The 17251-nt window shown below is 45.2% G+C and overlaps 1 protein-coding gene across 2 annotated transcripts in view; it reads right to left on the reverse strand.

The window, feature by feature from the left end:
* Positions 1 to 882: 882 nt before the first annotated feature.
* The window catches only part of INSR (insulin receptor), a 39693-nt gene continuing 23324 nt past the window's right edge, over positions 883 to 17251 (reverse strand). Inside the window, exons 3-20 of one of the 2 annotated variants that reach the window (XM_010186840.1) lie at positions 16927 to 17072; positions 16489 to 16633; positions 16053 to 16267; positions 13861 to 13987; positions 13065 to 13315; positions 12524 to 12691; positions 11866 to 12067; positions 7250 to 7521; positions 6906 to 7048; positions 6096 to 6255; positions 5739 to 5838; positions 5420 to 5487; positions 4973 to 5202; positions 4544 to 4654; positions 4306 to 4465; positions 3379 to 3508; positions 2999 to 3133; positions 883 to 1628 (exon numbers count right to left, since the gene is read on the reverse strand). In XM_010186840.1, the coding sequence (XP_010185142.1) occupies positions 1274 to 1628; positions 2999 to 3133; positions 3379 to 3508; positions 4306 to 4465; positions 4544 to 4654; positions 4973 to 5202; positions 5420 to 5487; positions 5739 to 5838; positions 6096 to 6255; positions 6906 to 7048; positions 7250 to 7521; positions 11866 to 12067; positions 12524 to 12691; positions 13065 to 13315; positions 13861 to 13987; positions 16053 to 16267; positions 16489 to 16633; positions 16927 to 17072 (3118 nt within the window). In that variant the 3' untranslated portion in view covers positions 883 to 1273. Of the gene's footprint in view, positions 1629 to 2998; positions 3134 to 3378; positions 3509 to 4305; positions 4466 to 4543; positions 4655 to 4972; positions 5203 to 5419; positions 5488 to 5738; positions 5839 to 6079; positions 6256 to 6905; positions 7049 to 7249; positions 7522 to 11865; positions 12068 to 12523; positions 12692 to 13064; positions 13316 to 13860; positions 13988 to 16052; positions 16268 to 16488; positions 16634 to 16926; positions 17073 to 17251 lie in introns of both variants that reach the window. The other variant, XM_010186839.1, reaches the window with a different exon arrangement.

The following is a 17251-nucleotide window of genomic DNA, read 5'->3' on the forward strand; positions in this document are numbered from 1 at the left end:
GTTCCTGCTCGTCCTGCGGCGCAGAAAAGCAAAGCAAGGGACACAGGGACAAAGGAGTAGCAGGACTCGGGACCAGGATCTTCTCATGTCCTTCAGCCTCCAACAGTCAAGTGGAGCCCCAACTACTTTAGCTCAGGGCTTCGACTGGAGCCAGCAGACTGCATCGTATAAATGAGGAAACTGTATTAAAAAGCCTTGTCAAGTAGAAACTTAACGTGTGCTTTATAGCTCCTAGAAGGGTAATTGGCTGAAATGAGTTCATTCTGAAATCTTTGGACCACTTTAAGACCAAACAATTCCCCAAATTCTCCCCTCCCCAGAAAGATCATAAACAGTCAATAATTTATATGAAGTTAAAATTTAAACTAAAGACATCTTTAAATATGTTACAACAAACAATATATATACTCAATGCTGTAAGGACAGAAAACTCCGTGTCTCAGGTCAGGGGAACTCCTACTTTGTTTGGTCTTGAAAGGACCCACAAATCTCAGATTTCTGCTCCTTTGGCTCCCAGCACGTTTTCCTCATTTGTTAATGAGAGAAAACCTCCCAAGAGTCCTCAGTATAAAAATAATCCGTTTAGGATTCAGTCACTCCAGGGAAATAGGGGGGAAAAAAAGAGAAGCACACACTTCCGAGAAGAGGAAAGCTTCTGTGAGAACATACAAAACTTATGTACAAAAAAGAGAGAAGTATATATTTGCTATACATATACACCCCACATAGATATACTGCACACACGCACACACGCACGCACCCCTGGGATTTAACCCATTTCAAAAGTATGAAAGCAGCAGCTATTGGTCAATCTGAGGATCTGACGCGTCCGACTGCTGTGTTGAATCCTTCAGCTGTAGTGAAGAGTGCCTGAAAAGCCTGGAATTCTATTAGAAATGGTTTTGTCCTGCAGAGGTTTTGTTCCGCACCGTTACGCTGTAGCTCAGATACCAGCAAATTTCATGTCTTTTGTTGGCAAGTGTGGATGCTCCTCCTTCGGTTGATCTTACGCGGTGGCTTCCTGTTGTGAAACCATGGTTACAGAAGGGACAGCAGCCATGGAAACCTCTTCCATTTATGTTCACAGATAAGTCCACTGACAACCAGTCAACTTGGCAAAAAAAAAAAAAAAAAGAAAGGTATTAATCATAAGATGATTAAAAATCTGAAGAGTCTGTAGATGTGTGTCATACACTGTGGCAGCAATAACAAGAGTCCTGAGATCTGTGGAGGGGAAAAAAGCAGACGCAACCCTTGGGCCAAACAGGAAGTGTTAGGAAGGACTTGACCTGGGCATGGAGAGAATCCGCCCGTTTTTCTTGCCACCGTTCATATGAGTGTAAGGGATGTGCTCCTCGTAGTTCCCCTTGAGGGCCATGGAGGGCCCGTTGTCCCGCCCCAGGACTTTGTCCCTCTGCGAGTACGAGGAGGGGTCGAGGGGAATGCTCTCCATGTTCTCAAAGTCCATCTCGTACTCCTCAGTTTCCAGAGGTTTGTTCTCCTCGCTGTAGAAGAAGGAGACCTCGTGGAAGCTGGGGTGCAAGTCCTCCTTCAGCATCTCGATGATCTCGATGAAGGTGGGGCGCATTTTGGGGTTGTACTGCCAACACATCTGCATCAGGCTGTGCCTAGGGCAGGACAAACAGGAGTCAGAGGGAGGAAGAAACCGTTCCACATAGGCAGGGCTGGCCCAGACCAAAAACCGTTCCCACGTCAGACCCCCACTGCCCCCGCTGCTCCTGACACCCCGAGTTGTTTGTTCTCTTTCCAGTCTCTGCATTTGCCTGTGGCTCCCGACCCTCCTTTTTCTCTATTTCTGTCTAGATCAAAAAATTCCTTCCAATTCCTTCAATTGTTCTGAACTCGGCTTCCGAAGGAAACCGGGCTGCAGTTCACATACTCTGCGCTTACAGCCAGCTCGCCATTTTTTAATTCATTCCATTTTAATTTTAACTCAGCCTGAAAGATAACAAAAGCTCCTAAAACTTCAAGGAAAATAGGAGGCTGTGCAGAGGACAGAGGTCCTGTAAACATCCCACCCAAAAGAAAGGCTGTGGCAAGAGGTCGTCTGTTATCAGACACCATGGAGAAAGAACTTACAAGTACAAATAAAAGTCTCAAACTGGGATTTTTTTAATTACTCAGAGAAGCAGCTTAGGGAGCACCTGGGTATGGGGCCGTGTGGGCAGACCTGGGGATGCAGCAACCCCCAGGCAGTAAAAGTCAGGAGTGGCTGCAGAGAACAACCCTTAACCCCGGCACAGGAGAGTGTCTGGCCTTGGGCTGTCACCTCCGCCAGGTGTTTTTCCACATCTCCACACGGTGCCCTCTTTCCTCCATAACCTTGCCTGCAGCCTGGCTTGGTGCTTTTAAGTGGGGCAAGGAGTCTGTGACAGAAATTAAAAGGCCTCGGATGTGAAAAGCAGCTCTTGGCTCAGCAGAGCTTCCTCCTGCCTCTGCCTCATCAGCCAGAAATTGGATTTCTGAAAATCAGCGGTAAAAACCTGTTGTAACTCTCAAGCCTATTTACATAGCACAGAGAGAGATGAATTATAGAAAACCTCGTCAACTCAGGATTAATGAGCTGCTCTGCAGCCATGCGGAAGCAGACGGTGGCCGGGCTTTGCCACATGGCATAACCCAAGTGCCACTGGAGTGGAGAAAAAACATTTTGTTTGGGGCAATTTATAAGAGTGTTTATTTGTATTTTAAGCTTTTCCTGTGCTTTGTCCTCCCTCCTCTTGAGGCTGCGCTCACGATTTAAGGTCCAGGTTGGTTTAATTTCCCTTCCAGTGGAACAGCCTGGTTCAGATCTTTAATCCCTGGATCACTAAGGATGCAGCGGTTGAATTTCTGTGAGAGGGGGCTCACCAAAGGCTGGTTTTGTCCCTCCCCAACAGAAAAGGGGTTAGAGGTGCCACGTGTGGGGCCACCTTTGTTGGCCACACTTGAGTTGAAGTGCGTTGCTTGGTCGATTGTCCCCTGCTTTACTACTTACAGCCGCTCTGGGCAGTTGTCTGGCTGATCCAGGTACCCTCCATCCATTACAAATTTTAGCACCTGTTCATTGGAGAGTCCCTGGTACGGCTGCTCTGCCAAACTGCTGATTTCCCAGAGCACAACACCAAATGACCTATAAAGAGAGAAGACTCCTGGTGAGGATAAAACATCCCGGAGATCTACAAGTGACAATCTTATTTTGGGGAACACATCACTGAAAAGAGCATGACTGTATTTTTAAGAAGAGGGTTTCGAAGTAGTATTTTTGTTTTGTCTGTATTTTGAGGAGGTCAACAACTCACAGTTTAAAAACCACGTGTGTTAAAACTCTGAAGGTCCTGAGTTATAATCCACCTGGGACTGCAGAGTACAACTTACCACACATCGGAATAAGTAGTGAACACACCATCCTTCAGCGATTCGGGCGCCATCCACCGCACGGGCAGCAGTCCTTTGCCTCCTTTGCGGTAATAATCTGTCTCGTAGATATCTCTGGTCATGCCGAAGTCTGAGAAAGGCAATTGGGATGTGTTAAAGGTCTCTCCTTCCCTGCTGTTTTACCTGTGCAACATCTCCAGATGGATGTTTCCTTCCTTTAATGCCAGGCTATTTTCATAAGCCTCCTATGGTTCAACTTGCAGTCATTTGTGATTAACATTCAAAGCATTTTCCTTTTCCCAGCATTTTTTTTTAGAGAGCTGTGATAGAGACTCCAGAGTTAAAATTTTTAGTGGCAGCTTTTATTCTTAACATTATTTTTATTCATGCCCTTTAAGTAAAACAGAGCTCTCCGCCCTGACATGCCACTGCCTCCAAAGAAGTCTGAGAAACCACTGCGCTGTGGGGTTTTAATTAATTTTTAAATGTTATATTTACTTATTTCTAAATGGGTTTGGGTTGAAAACTTGTCCTTGTGGAAGAGAAATTACTTTTAAAAGGCATCTGACCTAATGACAGGATTATCAACACTTGGTCTGTTGTACCCAACACCTTTCTCGTCATAATTCCCATGAAAGCAAAGAGCAGTGAGGTAACCCTAGGCAGCTTGGGCTGAAAATAAACTTTATGGATAGAGATTTGGGAATAGAGAAGGTAAGAAAAGCTGCTCTGGCTCTAAACGAGATGATTTTCTTACTAAAGTTCACACAATCCTTTCACAGGGAAATAAGACAGTAAATTTTGCTGCATTTCCAAAGGGAGCCAGGGAAAATCCCCTGTGTTTGCCACAATGATCTTGGGATTGGTATATTTGCCTTTACAACAAATCTGACCCACAGAATTATCGTCTGATCACACCCCACATACCTCCAATTTTTACAGTGAAGTCTTCTGCAACCATGCAGTTACGAGCTGCAAGATCTCTGTGAACAAATTTTTTGGCGTTCAGGTAGGCCATGCCATCGGCAATCTCCGCAGCCATCTGGATCATTTCTCTTAGCGTTGGTGGTGGACGGCCAGGGTTATTCTACCATAAATAAAGAAGCATTAAAAACCAAACCAGGTTACAGTATTGCCCAACAGGCTCCCTCTCTCCTGTCTTTACCTCAGCATCGGGTCTCAAAGAGCGAAGGTAACTTTTCAAATCTCCGTGTGCCATTAACTCCATGACCACCAGAGTGGGTTGCCCTTTCGAGACCACCCCGAGGAGGCGAACCTGGAAAATGAGAAATTCCCTCAAGGCTGTGTCCAAACACACAGGGCAGAGCCCAGCTATGGAAGGAGGGGGCTGCAGCAAAGCAAACACCCCCCAGAAAAGAGCTCAGAGCAGCAGCACAAGAGCCTCATCACGCTGAGAAGTTTTGAAAGGTGCATTTTATAAAACACGACATGGAAAAATCCCAGCTCTTTTTGATCAACCGCCTCTGCAGATCGGCTGCTTTTGTAAGCCGATTGTCAAGCTTTGAAAGCCCTAAAGAACCGTCAGTTATGTGACAGGACTTGCTGATCATCCGAGGCACCCGGCGCCGCTCACCACATGATGGCAGCTGAAGCCTTTCATCACCGAGGCCTCATTTAAGAACTCGATGCGCTCGCGGAGGCTGGCCGATTCGTTCACGGTTTTCACGGCTACGCGCGTCTCTGGCTCTCCCTTCACTATGTCCTTGGCGATGCCCTCGTACACCATCCCGAAGGAGCCCTGTCCCAGCTCGCGGAGCAGCGTGATCTTGTCTCGCGGGACCTCCCATTCGTCGGGGACGTAGACTGTTGAGCAGAGGGAAACGTTGCTGAATTGAGCAAGCATCTTTTGAAAGACATTTCTGTAGCAGCCTTGCGTAGCGCTGCCACAGGATACTATGGGTGTAAATTAGAAAGAAAATAACTACTGGGAAACTCCATAAAGACAATGCAACCCCATGCTGCTGCACTGTGTGAATGACTACACATAAAACAAGTCAGTGAAAGCCCTCATTGCTCTCACCATCGCTGGCGCTGAGATATTCAGGGTTAGAGGATGCATAGAGTGGTCCCGTTGGTCCTTCAGTTTGTCTGGAAGAGAGATACAAATCCTTCAGCACATTTGCAGCCTTTGACATATCAAAACTGGAAGCATTTTAATTAATTCTCAAAGCATGCAGCAAATACCAACTGTCCCAATTTCCAAAGGCACAAAGTATTTCCTAAACTAAATTAGTGTTGCAATCATTATCTAGATTAGAAAACAAACACAGAGTTACTACCAAAATCTTGGGATATAAGCTTTGCTTGTTCTGGTGAAAACAACAAAAAATTGCACTCACCTCTTCTTCACCAGCACGTAAGCAGCTCCAATAATTCCAGCAATTATTATGGCAAAAATAATTGGAACAATGATCACAGCAATATTAGGCTGAGCATTCACTAAGAGAGAAAGAGAGAGTTGGAGGTATTATACAGGTCCAAAATTGAAGTCTTTTCCTCAGTAAAATCTCCCCCTTGAATAAACTGGAACAAACATGAAACTGGAGGCTATTTCGGATACAAAAGGTGGAGTCGGTCAGAATGAGCACTCATGAAGAAAAGTCACACATTTCTAAGTAACTTCTTGAAATTAGATGTATTGGTAAATATTTTATGACCCCATCAGGAATTAAATGTTGAAAGAAAAATGAACTCACAATAATCAGCCACATAAAAATAGGTGGGTTCTGTCCAGGAGCCATTTCCAGCCAGTGATGTAGCTCTAATTCGGACGCTGTAGTTTCCAGGCTGCAGCCCACGGAGTTTGCAGCCCTGCTCGCTGGCAAAATGCTTACGGGAAACGCAGTAGTGAGCTTCCTGCAGAGGAGGGAAGGGGAAAGCTGCGTTACCACCGCTGCAGCGGCACACGGGGATTTCTACCTCACTTCCTCATCTGGCAAATGAACGCAACCAGGGCTTTGACACACTCAGATCTTCTCCAGTGTAGTGGTTTGTCCTGGGTTTGCGTGTTACAGTTTGGTGGTTCAGGTTACTGCGTGTGCCATTTGCTGTATGGAACCTCGGCCCCGAAACCTGACCTGGGCTGGCAAATGCGGCCACCCCACGGCACCGAATTCTGCACGGGTAGCAGCCCTGCCCACATGCTCTCTCAGCGCTTTAATTTCCCTAAACAACTTCGATTTTGCTGTATGCTTTCTGTTCTTCTGAGAAATAAAATTCCTAACAAAACTCCAAGCAGAAAATTGGTGAATTAGAAGACGCTGATTTGGCAAATGGGCACCACAGAAGTAGATTTTTATTTTCTCAGGTTATTTTTTTTATTTCCACAGACTTCCAGAAGATACAAATTCACTGGTAAAGTTTTCTGTCCCATTGGTTCGTGCACAAGGACACCAAACAGGACTGAACACCGCATGCATGAGAATTATTAAAGACTCAACAGTCCTGGACTCCCAGGAGCCACTTCTCCACAGGTGCTGGGTTAAGGGACAAGCAGAAATTCTCACCTCCGTCTCCCCAAGACGTCCGTAACTCACTTCATACAGCACAATGAGACCATTGGGCTCCTTTGGTTCCTGCCACTTCAAATGCACAGTATTTTTTTCAACCAGCTCATGGGTAACCAGACCGACGATGTCATCAGCCTTAGCTAGAACCAAGTTCATGGTTAATAATAGTTTTATTTCATATCTTTGGCAAAATTCCCCAATACTTCATCCATCGTCCTTTCCTATCAGGACATAAAGACAGCACCAGCCCCTGTATTTCTGTGCTGCAGCTGGCTCCTGTAGGAAGAGCAGCATTTTGAAACCAGCCACCATCCCAAAGCAAAGCTCAGGAAGGGAGTTACCTTCTGGCATGGTCCTGGCACTGACGTACGCCGCAACACTGCACCGGGATTCCTGCGCATCGTGGTTGCAAGCGTGGAGCTCAATGCGGTACCCAGTGAAATGCCGCAGGCCTGAGATAACCAGCGACTCCTTCGACTTCACTTTCTCAAAAGGTTTCTGTTCCTCTGAATTCTCAGAAGCTGCTCCAGAGTTGTTTGGAGAGGACGCGATGGTGGGCATCACCACAGTGGCATTCACCACAGAGCCAAGGTCTCTTCGTTTTCTTGATGGCCTATTAAATAATACAGGTCGCAATGTTACTCATCATAGTCAGTGTAAACACATTCATCTGAAAAGGAAGAGTTAAAATGGGAGGGCTCTGAGTGCCACTGAAAACTCAAATTCAAGCCTTGCAAATGCAATGCAACAAAGAAATTACTATTTTTTTTAAACACACAGTCTGTCTCAGCCCCTGCAATACACATAGCTTTTAAAAATTCTGTACCCCTGGGACTCTTTATCATACAGGGGGGAAAAAACCCCAGGTGTAAAGCACTTCCATGAGAATCCAAGTTCTTGTGCGCCCTCTCAGCTGAACACGGCTTTATGAGGTGGCCTTGCAGACGCCTCGTGCAGTGTTGTGATGCTTCGCAGTTCAGCTCCTACGCGTTCCAGCGAATGAGGTCATGTCACAGCCCCCCACTCCAGTGACCTGAGATATCCCACATATCCCAAGTGTCAGAAACTCACACTTACAGAGCGCAAGACCCATTTCACAGCCCACTGGAAATCTGCCACTCAACCCTATGACTACATAGACAAATAGATCATTTTAGTCTTTTCCTCAGAGACCAAATCCACTACATTCTTTTCATGAGACCCATCTAAACCTCACAGATTCAGATTACATATTAATTCTGCAGTTTTGTTAACCAAATATTGCCCCCCAGATTATTGCCCTTCAGTCTGAAACCCCCTTTTCTGCAGTTGTAAAAACAGACCCAGCAGTGCAATCCCCTTAACTCTGTGTTTGCAAGTGAGTGCTACTGGGCAACTGTAACGTCAGATTTTGTCAGTAAATAAAACAGAACCAATCCAACAGAATTAAGAACTATTCACAAATTTCATTTGCTTGGGGAATAAAAGGGAACAAGTACCAAAACAACTCCCCGTTCTAACACATTCGCCATGAGAAATTCCAGGTTGGGAGCTAACCAACATAGTGAATCAGTAATAGTATTTAGTTACACAAAAGGAATTAATGCCATTTGAAAACCAGACCGTGTATTTTAAGGGGATGATGATCTTTTTTTGTGTGTGGCTATTCAAGGGTACAAAGAATGACCCGAGCTGAACCCACACTTGAGGCCATCTCCAGTCTCTAAAAATGTAACAAGCTGCTGAAGCAAATCTTTGCTGCTGGACTGAACTTTCCACTGCCACCCTCTGACTACCGGGCAAATGACTGGCAAACCACGGCTACAACGGGGCACGCAACCCCCGGCTCCATTCCCTGCAGTTATTTCTCCTCCAACAGCAAACACAACCAGCTGGAAAGCAGATTCTAAGATTTCCTCAAACTAAACACTGGGTTGTACACAACAACGTAAGCATTATTCACCCACCTGATGAAAAAATGGGATGCCAAGCAGCAAGTTCAGCAGAGCACATTCCAGTTTTTCCTTTTCTCTTTCTTTAATTACTAATTAACTCAATTTGGAGCTGCTGTTATCTTGGCTTGTGCATTGTTCTGAACAGTGTCCCCTAACAATGGGGCAGAGTTCAGAGACCCGGGGCTGGGTCATGCCACCTCCCTCCTTTGGAAGGATCCTTTACGGGCTCTGAAGTCCAGAACCTTGTTTGGACTTCAAAGCAAAGCTACACAACGCTGGTTACAAAGTGTGGATTCAGCTGGTTCTCATGTTGAAGAGAATTTTGTTTTTCACAAGTAAAACAGTAATTTGACCACTGATGCAACACAGTAAAATGCAAGATTAACTTCTCCCTTCTCAAGAAATGGAAAGCAAGAAAAACATCTGAAATTGTAAAACCCCATCTTCCCCTATTTATTATTCTGGATTTGCTGCAATTTTCTTACGAAATTCTCTGTATTTTCAAACATCTGATGTCTTCCCCGTGCAACTTTCGTTCTGACTCATGGCCATTTCAGGAGCTCCAATGACCTTCCCTGTGCAATGCTCAGATTCGTGTTCTTTCTCCTGTCCTGAGACCATCACCATGTGTGATCTCTCAGCTGCAAGGATGGAGGTGACAACTCATCACATGCAAGATGGCCTATGCTGGGGCCAAGTTACATTATTCTTTATGTGAGTAATTTCCAAGGATTTCCTTCATTCTGTAACCCACTAATATTTGTAATGGCACAAGTGTGTGAGACACAGAAAGAAAGAGAGGACACAGACGGAGAGAAGAGCGAGACCGCTTTTTCTGCAGTAGTGATGGTAGAGACTACACACAAAATTACACCCTGAATAGCAGCCATTTAGTTCCCCTCTGCCTCTCAGGACCTTAATCACTTTTGAAGTCTTTCCATGCTTTCCACAGAGTGATGGAGTGGCTGAAGTTGGAAGGCACCTCTGGAGATGGTTCAATCCAGCCCCTGGAGGAGGCTGCTCAGGACCATGTCTGGTCAGGTTCCGAATATCTCCAAGGATGGAGACTCCACAATCTCCCTGGGCAACCTGATCCAGGGTACAACCACCCCTTTGCTCCACTCTGTGCAAAACTCGTTCCAATGTAAGAGCAAATAACACAGGAAAGAAGAAACAAAGCATCAGCTTCTGATGGCCACTTTGTTCAGCTACAAAGGGAGGTTACAAAGCACCTGGTGTAAAGATACCTGCGAGCTCTGACTGGGGAAGTGGGTACAGCAAGAAGCATTTGGAAACTTCTAGACTGCCTTGCCAGTGCCAGAGCAAATTAACCCAAAAGACTTGTGATAGTATCTCCTGGAGTAATCAACCATGCACAGGGGGAAGAAGCTTTTGTGATTTCCAAAGGGGTGAGATCAGACCTGGGCTAAGGCAGAGCATGGCAGATCCCAGTATGGACACAGACATCAGATATCTGGGAACAAGACAGGAGGAGAAAAACAGCACAGGGAAAACAAGGAGACACGATGCAGGGGGAGTGACTTCTCAACTGCTCTGTCTTCTGCACCCCTGCTGTCTCATGTTCCCTGCCAGCCTCCTCTGTGAGATTCCTCCCTGTGACCAGCAGAAGGCTTCTTGTCTCAAGGGGAGTCCACACAGCGCCTCGAGAGAGGTCACTGAACCATCAGGAGCCACAGGAAAAGCACCTGAAGTCAAACACACATCATGTTTAGTTACCAGGCTGCCCTAGGAACCGGCAACAGGCACGGTATTCACAGGAACACTAATTCTAATTTACACTGCCACAGCCTGGAGCCTGTCAGAAGACGAGCAGGAGGCATGGCAACAGGGAGGTATCTTTACTGCTGAGTTAAACCAGCAAAAGGGATGTGGATTAAAAGGATGAGTTAGCCTAGGGGAAGTGGAGATTTCTTCCTTAGCAGGCTGACAAGGTGGCGCATCCCAGTGATTGGTTTCTTCCTAAAATACATACCCCAGAAACTGGCCTGAGAAGCATCCTGGGCTGGCTGCACAACAAAATTGGAAAAAAGAAAGAAATCAGATTGTCAGAATTGTCTGCCTCCATCAAGAGGAGTTTGGCTTATTGTACACAGCCTGGGTCTCCTCTGCTTTTAAGTATGTTGTGTCCTGGCATCATTTTGCACACTGGAACTTGTCCTTTTGATCAACACAAGCAGCAAAGAGACAGCACAAGGAGTGACTGCACAGGCTTCAGGTGACAACTGCAGGCATCAAACCAGGCTCGCAGAGAGCAGACACCATCTACTGATCCCTCAATAGTAAAAAATATTCAGTAACGGAGCTCTTGTCAAGCAGCTGAAAATAAATGTTTATGAGCTAAGGGCAGTAAGCAGAGAAAAAAATTTAGAGCACAAAAGGCACAACAGTGGAGAGGGTAAATCATGACAGACTCTAACCTGATTCCCAGTGCTTCCTCTGCAAGTTGCACATGAAGTGTGAAGACATTCAACACCACTAATGTGACACCGTGTGTGCCGTTCAAAACAGGACGTTAGCCACCCACTGCAGTTGCATTCCTCATGGTATTTGAGGTATTTCCCTAAGTGCAAGGGATACCACAAATACTGTGCTACAGGACAAGGCTGCGGCAGGTAAACTTTCCCTTTTCTTTTCCTTTCTTTTCAACTGGATGAAAAGGCAGACCACAGAATTTGAGGACAGAAAAAAACCCAGCTATTTTTGGCACCATACAAGTTTAAACGAGCTGCAGGCATTTAGCTGTTTGTTAAGGATTCTCAATTTATTCTCAAGCTGACAATTCAGAGATGGGAAATAAGAGATGTTCCAAATCTGCATTACCATCAGTTGTGGGTGTTCAGCTCTCACCAGTATCCAACACACATATTCAGCTGGACCAGACAGCCCTGTGGGAGCCTGCAGAGACTGGCAATACGGTCATGTCCAACCCAATATTTTTGTTTAATAACCAATTATGTTTCTCCACCCCCGCCTATATAGGCAATGCTGTTTGATATTTGTACCTGGGGACAAAAACCTCATTGTGAAGATAGTTCTCAAATGTCTTGCGGAAAGCAGACTCCTCCAGCTCCTTTTGGATCTGAGAGTCCGTTTTAGGACAGGAACAACATTCTCCACTGACGTCCTCATTTTCACTTTGATTATACTTCTGAGGGTCTTCGGATTCAAAAGGAGGAGACCACGTCCTCGAGGGCAGTTTTAATCCTGTGGACAAAACAATTTTAGTGTCACTCATGCTTGACATGGCAGAAGCAGACGCTTGATCCTTGAAAGAACCCCAAAACAGGCACAGGATGTTTTCAAAAATCAAACTTGGCCACTGACCTCTAAAAGCACAGATCTTTCCCTTGCTATCTCCACAGATGTTATTAAAATCATTATTCAGTTTAAAGGGAGTAAGTGCAGAAAGGAGATTCCCAAAGGCACAATGTATCTGATTACTTCATAAAAAAAAAGTTTTGCAGAGCTTTTTGTACTTGGCAGTAGCACCTCATGTATAATGTAACTGCACCGTGGAACACAGCTGCACCTCAGCCTGTTTCTTGAACAACTGTCTTGGAAACAGCAAAATTAGGCACACGAAGAATCTTCAAAGCTTGTGAAAAATCTCCAGACAGTTCTGAGATAGACTCAAAAGAAGGGAGAGACCCACACACTCACCTTTTAAGCAGTAATCGAGTTCATAGAGCTCACTGTCTTCTGCCTGCTGCTGCCAGTACACCAGGTAGTGTGTGATGTTGCCATTGGGCTCCGAGGGTGGCTTCCACTTCAGGATGATTTGGGATGAGGAGTTGGAAACAGATATCGGATCTAACGGGACTGATGGAACTGCATGGGTGGGAAAAGAGACAGAGGTCACTTCCACAGCTCTGCGAGAGCTTCACAGATCAAAGGACAAACACAGGGAAGTTTCTATTTTCATGGAATAAGCAGTGCTCCCCACAGGAGGTCCACTGACACCCCACAGTCCTGCAGCAGGACACACCAGCAAGCACAGAAGCTCTTACACGTGGCCACACAACCCTGATAGAAGAAGTGCATGCTGGCACACATTTTTCCATTTGTTTAGGAATATCTTCCTACCAAAGGAGCTGCAATGACAGTGGAAAGTTTTATGGCAATGGGACTACCAGGCAGAAGACTCTTTAGGTCTTATTCTTCTTTTCCGTTTGCAAGATAACATTAATTTAATGATACTGACCCGTCGCATTGGTCTGGACGTAGATGATTTCACTCTTTGCACCGTACGTTCTTCGTTCATCCGAGAAGGTGACCAGCGTTTTAACAAATACAGCGTACTGCGTCCATGGCTTCAAGCCCCTCAGAAGCCAACCTGGCTGTGCCTGGGCTTTGGGCTCATTTGACCGTGGGGGTGGGTCGACATCCACCACTGTCCAGCTGTTGGACCCACAAGCATCTTGGCCATCAAACTCCGTCACGTTTTGGTATGGACTTCAGAAAAAAAAAGAAAATCCTCAAATTAACAGAAACCTTATTCAAGCTTTTAAAAACAACACTTCTGAAGACATCACTGAAAGTGATAATCCTTCATGTTTGGGGAAAGTATAACTATCACATTGTATGTATTCTGAATGTGTAGCATAGGAAGCTTTGAAACCCAGTCTCCTAACAGCATCACAGGTTGGATACTGGATTCCAACCTCAAAGGGAGTAAAAACCTCAGCATCCCATGGGATCATTGGGGAAATTATAAACCCCATGGTTAGAGTATGTATGTCAAGAATAGCTGGAACAACTAATGTTTGGATTGCTCTTAAATGAGGAATTTTGACTGTTCACAACTCGAGTAAGTCAGGGATCATAATGAACACCTTTATTTAAGGGTAGCATTGGAAACTTAAGTGTAGGAGCCAGACTATCATAGAAGATAAATAGCTATGCCTACAGCAGGTTTAATATCTACTCCTCAATGCCAACTGCCGTTTGTGGAAGCTCAGCATGGCTCTTATATTGTAACCTAACAGTGGATCACTTACGCTTCCTTGTAAAAAAGCATAAATCCCAGGAGATCACGGAAATCGGGAGGCCAGTACGGCTCCCACTTCAACAGGATCTTGTCATGGGATGTTCTAATGGAAGAAAATTTCAGCAATTCATTTTCACCTGCAATGAATGAGAAGCAACAACCATTTTGTTAATTCTGGCAAAATAAAGGTTTCTATTTTTCATTATCTTAGATGTTTATTTTCTCCACAGATAAATATGCGAATGTTGGCATTGAGAAGAGCTGCTCAATAAAATCTTATCTTACTTTGATGCTATTCCTGCATTAAGCCAGGGGTTGGAGCAGATGACCTCCTAAGCTTCCTACCAGCTTAAATTTTTCTATAATTTTATAAAAATGGCCCTGTAGAAAATTTGAACTAAATTCTACTAAGTGGGAAATCTAAAGGCAACATATTTTAAAATTCACTATGACCTATACAGCTTTTGCAGCCTCTGCCTTCAAAGCGCATGAATTCCCAGCCGTGCCCTGGAGGAGCACAGTGCCTTTGCAAACAGGAGGGGAGGACAACAAACAGTTGCAGGAGGGTGAAGTTTTGAAGCTCAAGGGACGTGTTACGATATGTTGTGTTCAGGCAGCTCAAGAAGTACAAACTGTGTAGCTCTGCTTGGATTTGCCATTCCTGCAGTAGCTGTACAAGGGAGGAAGAACATTCATTTCACTGGCACCACATCCAGAACAAACAAGGGCTTTTTTCTTCTCTTCTTCATTTTAAATCTTTTTTCAGTAAACAGGATGCTGCCAATGTGAAAATTAGTCTTGAAATGTAAAAACAAACAAAAAGCCAAACACGCTGGCAACCGGTGGTTTGAGGTGAGGGGGGTGGCCCAGAGAACAGCTCAGCAGAGCTGAGTCAAAGCTGGCGAAGAGAAACACAACCATCCCCTGCAGCTGCCTTCAAACAAAGCCACCACCCAGCCCAGGAGCTGCACACAACCATGGGGCAGAGCTGGGTTTGAAACCCAAATCGAGTTTCATCCCCAAATGTGGAAGCAGATCACCTTTAGAGGCAGCTAATGCCTTGACCCTCCTTCACTCTGCCCAGGTCAGAGCTGCAATAGCCCTGCAGGAGAGGCTCTGCATAGGGTTTTCACTGGCACTGCCAGTTTTTAGGTAGGCAATCATTACGCTCCCCTCTCCCCACTGCGCTGGCATGGCTGCACGTGTCGATATGTGGCAAAGCAGATCAGGAAACTGCTCCAGCTGAAAGATCTTCATTTTTTAGGTCTGTTCACAAATACCTACATCAGTATAATAAATGATGGCAGAATCAGGGAAGGGACTGTTTAAGCAGTGCTGTCACCAAAAAACCAAGAAAGATTGCTTTGTTTTACCCCAGATTACTTTTACAGTCTGGTTCATGCAGCCCTGAAAGGGTTTTACTGGCACAAACAGGGAAAGGGGACTGCGTGTGGCAGAGGTTGGGAACAAACAGCAGGGTTGGGGGTGCAGAAGGGATGTGTTTATGGGAGTACTGCTGCCAAAATAAATGTCTGCAGAACTGTATCTTCAGCAGGGTGGCTTTAGTTAGAGCACAAAGCAACGCTGTGCGTTTGCTCCTTCATCGTGCTGACACAGGCACCGTCTTATCGCTGTTCTAGAAGAAAGCCGATACCTTAAAAACCTCCGAGAAGTAGAACAAAAATGGTTGGAAAAATTTCTCTGTTGTCATAGCAATTCCCTGACGTGGCTCCAGAGATGGGTGAAAATCCTGGTTCTCTACCATGTTTATTCTGCATGCGTACTATGGCCTCATGACATGGGAAAAGAAGATTATGACCATTAATCAGGTACTGGGCAGTAACACAAAGTCCCAGCCTGCACTGAGGTTATGTTGTGCTAAACTCTTCAAAAAGACCCAACAATACACTGAGCCCTGAAAAACTCAAAGCTGAGCACACAAAGAGCAAACTTCTGAAGACCAAAGTTGGCAAGGTAGGCTCCTGGCCAGATGGGGAACCCGTAACGACTTTTACTCATGGCAATTGACTGTGTAACTGCAGTGCAGAAGCAAGCGGCAAAACACAAGCCTGGAGCTTTACCAAAAGGACAAGGACACCCCTGGAAAAACATCATAGGCTGGGCTGAGAGAAGTGAGAGTGTGAGAAAAGCAAGAGGAAAGGAAAATTATGCAAATTTCGCTGCATTCTGAGACTTTCTTACATGAGGCTTGGTCACCGTTGGTCTTCAGGGCGATGTCGTTCCTTTCCTGACGCCCCTTTGTCCCAGAGATCTCCTCCATCCTGTGGATTTCTGACAAGCACAGTTTGGGATTGTAATGGAAGAAGAGTTTCCCTCGTGCAATAGTGAGGTTGTGCTTACTCCAGTCCCAGAGTTGGCGAAGGTTCTGGTTGTCCAAGGCATAAAATGAATAATTCCTGAGAGCAGAGAATGAAAACGTGGATTAGGGAGGGAAACACTGAAAACTTTTCTCTTACATTAATCCAGACATGAAAGAAAAATGAATGTAAACCATCTCCTGTGGTAGGCAGAGGAACATTTAAAAATAACTTAAGAATTGTTTACAAATCACCCCGATAGCACCGGCACTCCTTACACTTCAAAGCAATAAAATAAAATATCTTTTGAAAGAACTCACCCAGCTTCTAGTGTTTCTCCTCTAATCAGATGCAGTTTACGAAAAAAAGAAAGAGAAACCAAGGCGTAAGATCGGCGAATTTTTAGGTAACCTGAGATTTCTTCTATCAAGCCAAGATTTGCTTCTAGCTCAGCCGCTATGTTATCTGTGGAAAAGAAAACATCAGGTTTGGTTTTCTGATATCACAGAGAAAAACACTACTATTAAATATTAACATATTAAACAGCACTATTTTATAAATTCAAAAGAATTTACATGCATCAATTAGCAAAAAACCCCAAATAAGCATCACAGGACCTTTCGTTTTGTGGTTATTTTTCTGAATCACTCTAAGATCAAGTGGCCAAAGCAAGAGAGAAACAGCCCAGCTTGTGGATGGTGTCATATTCACTGATCTGACACCCAGTGCTCCCTACCCCCTGCTCGTGCAGAACTTACTTCCTCCACGGATATTTATAACCAAGCTGCCATTAACAACTGTGCAGCCACGGAGCTCCTGGGCCGATGTCACCGAATCAATCGTCTTCTCTTTCCCATAGTCACAAACCTTCGGACAGGGTCCTGCGCAGGGTGTACAGTGCAAGCTGAAAAACAAAAAGGAATGGAGATGAGATGCTGCTGCAGAACATCATCTGGGGTGTCCCTTGTAATTCACAAGAACAGAGGAATCGACTCAAAGCGACAGCGTCCTGACAATGTGCCATGGGATTCACTTGCAGTGAGTGGCACTGGCTCTTAGGAACTCCAAATTGCTGTTAATTCT

Source organism: Mesitornis unicolor, unplaced genomic scaffold (assembly GCF_000695765.1).
Source record: "Mesitornis unicolor isolate BGI_N332 unplaced genomic scaffold, ASM69576v1 scaffold7216, whole genome shotgun sequence".
NCBI classification, from domain to species: Eukaryota; Metazoa; Chordata; class Aves; order Mesitornithiformes; family Mesitornithidae; genus Mesitornis; species Mesitornis unicolor.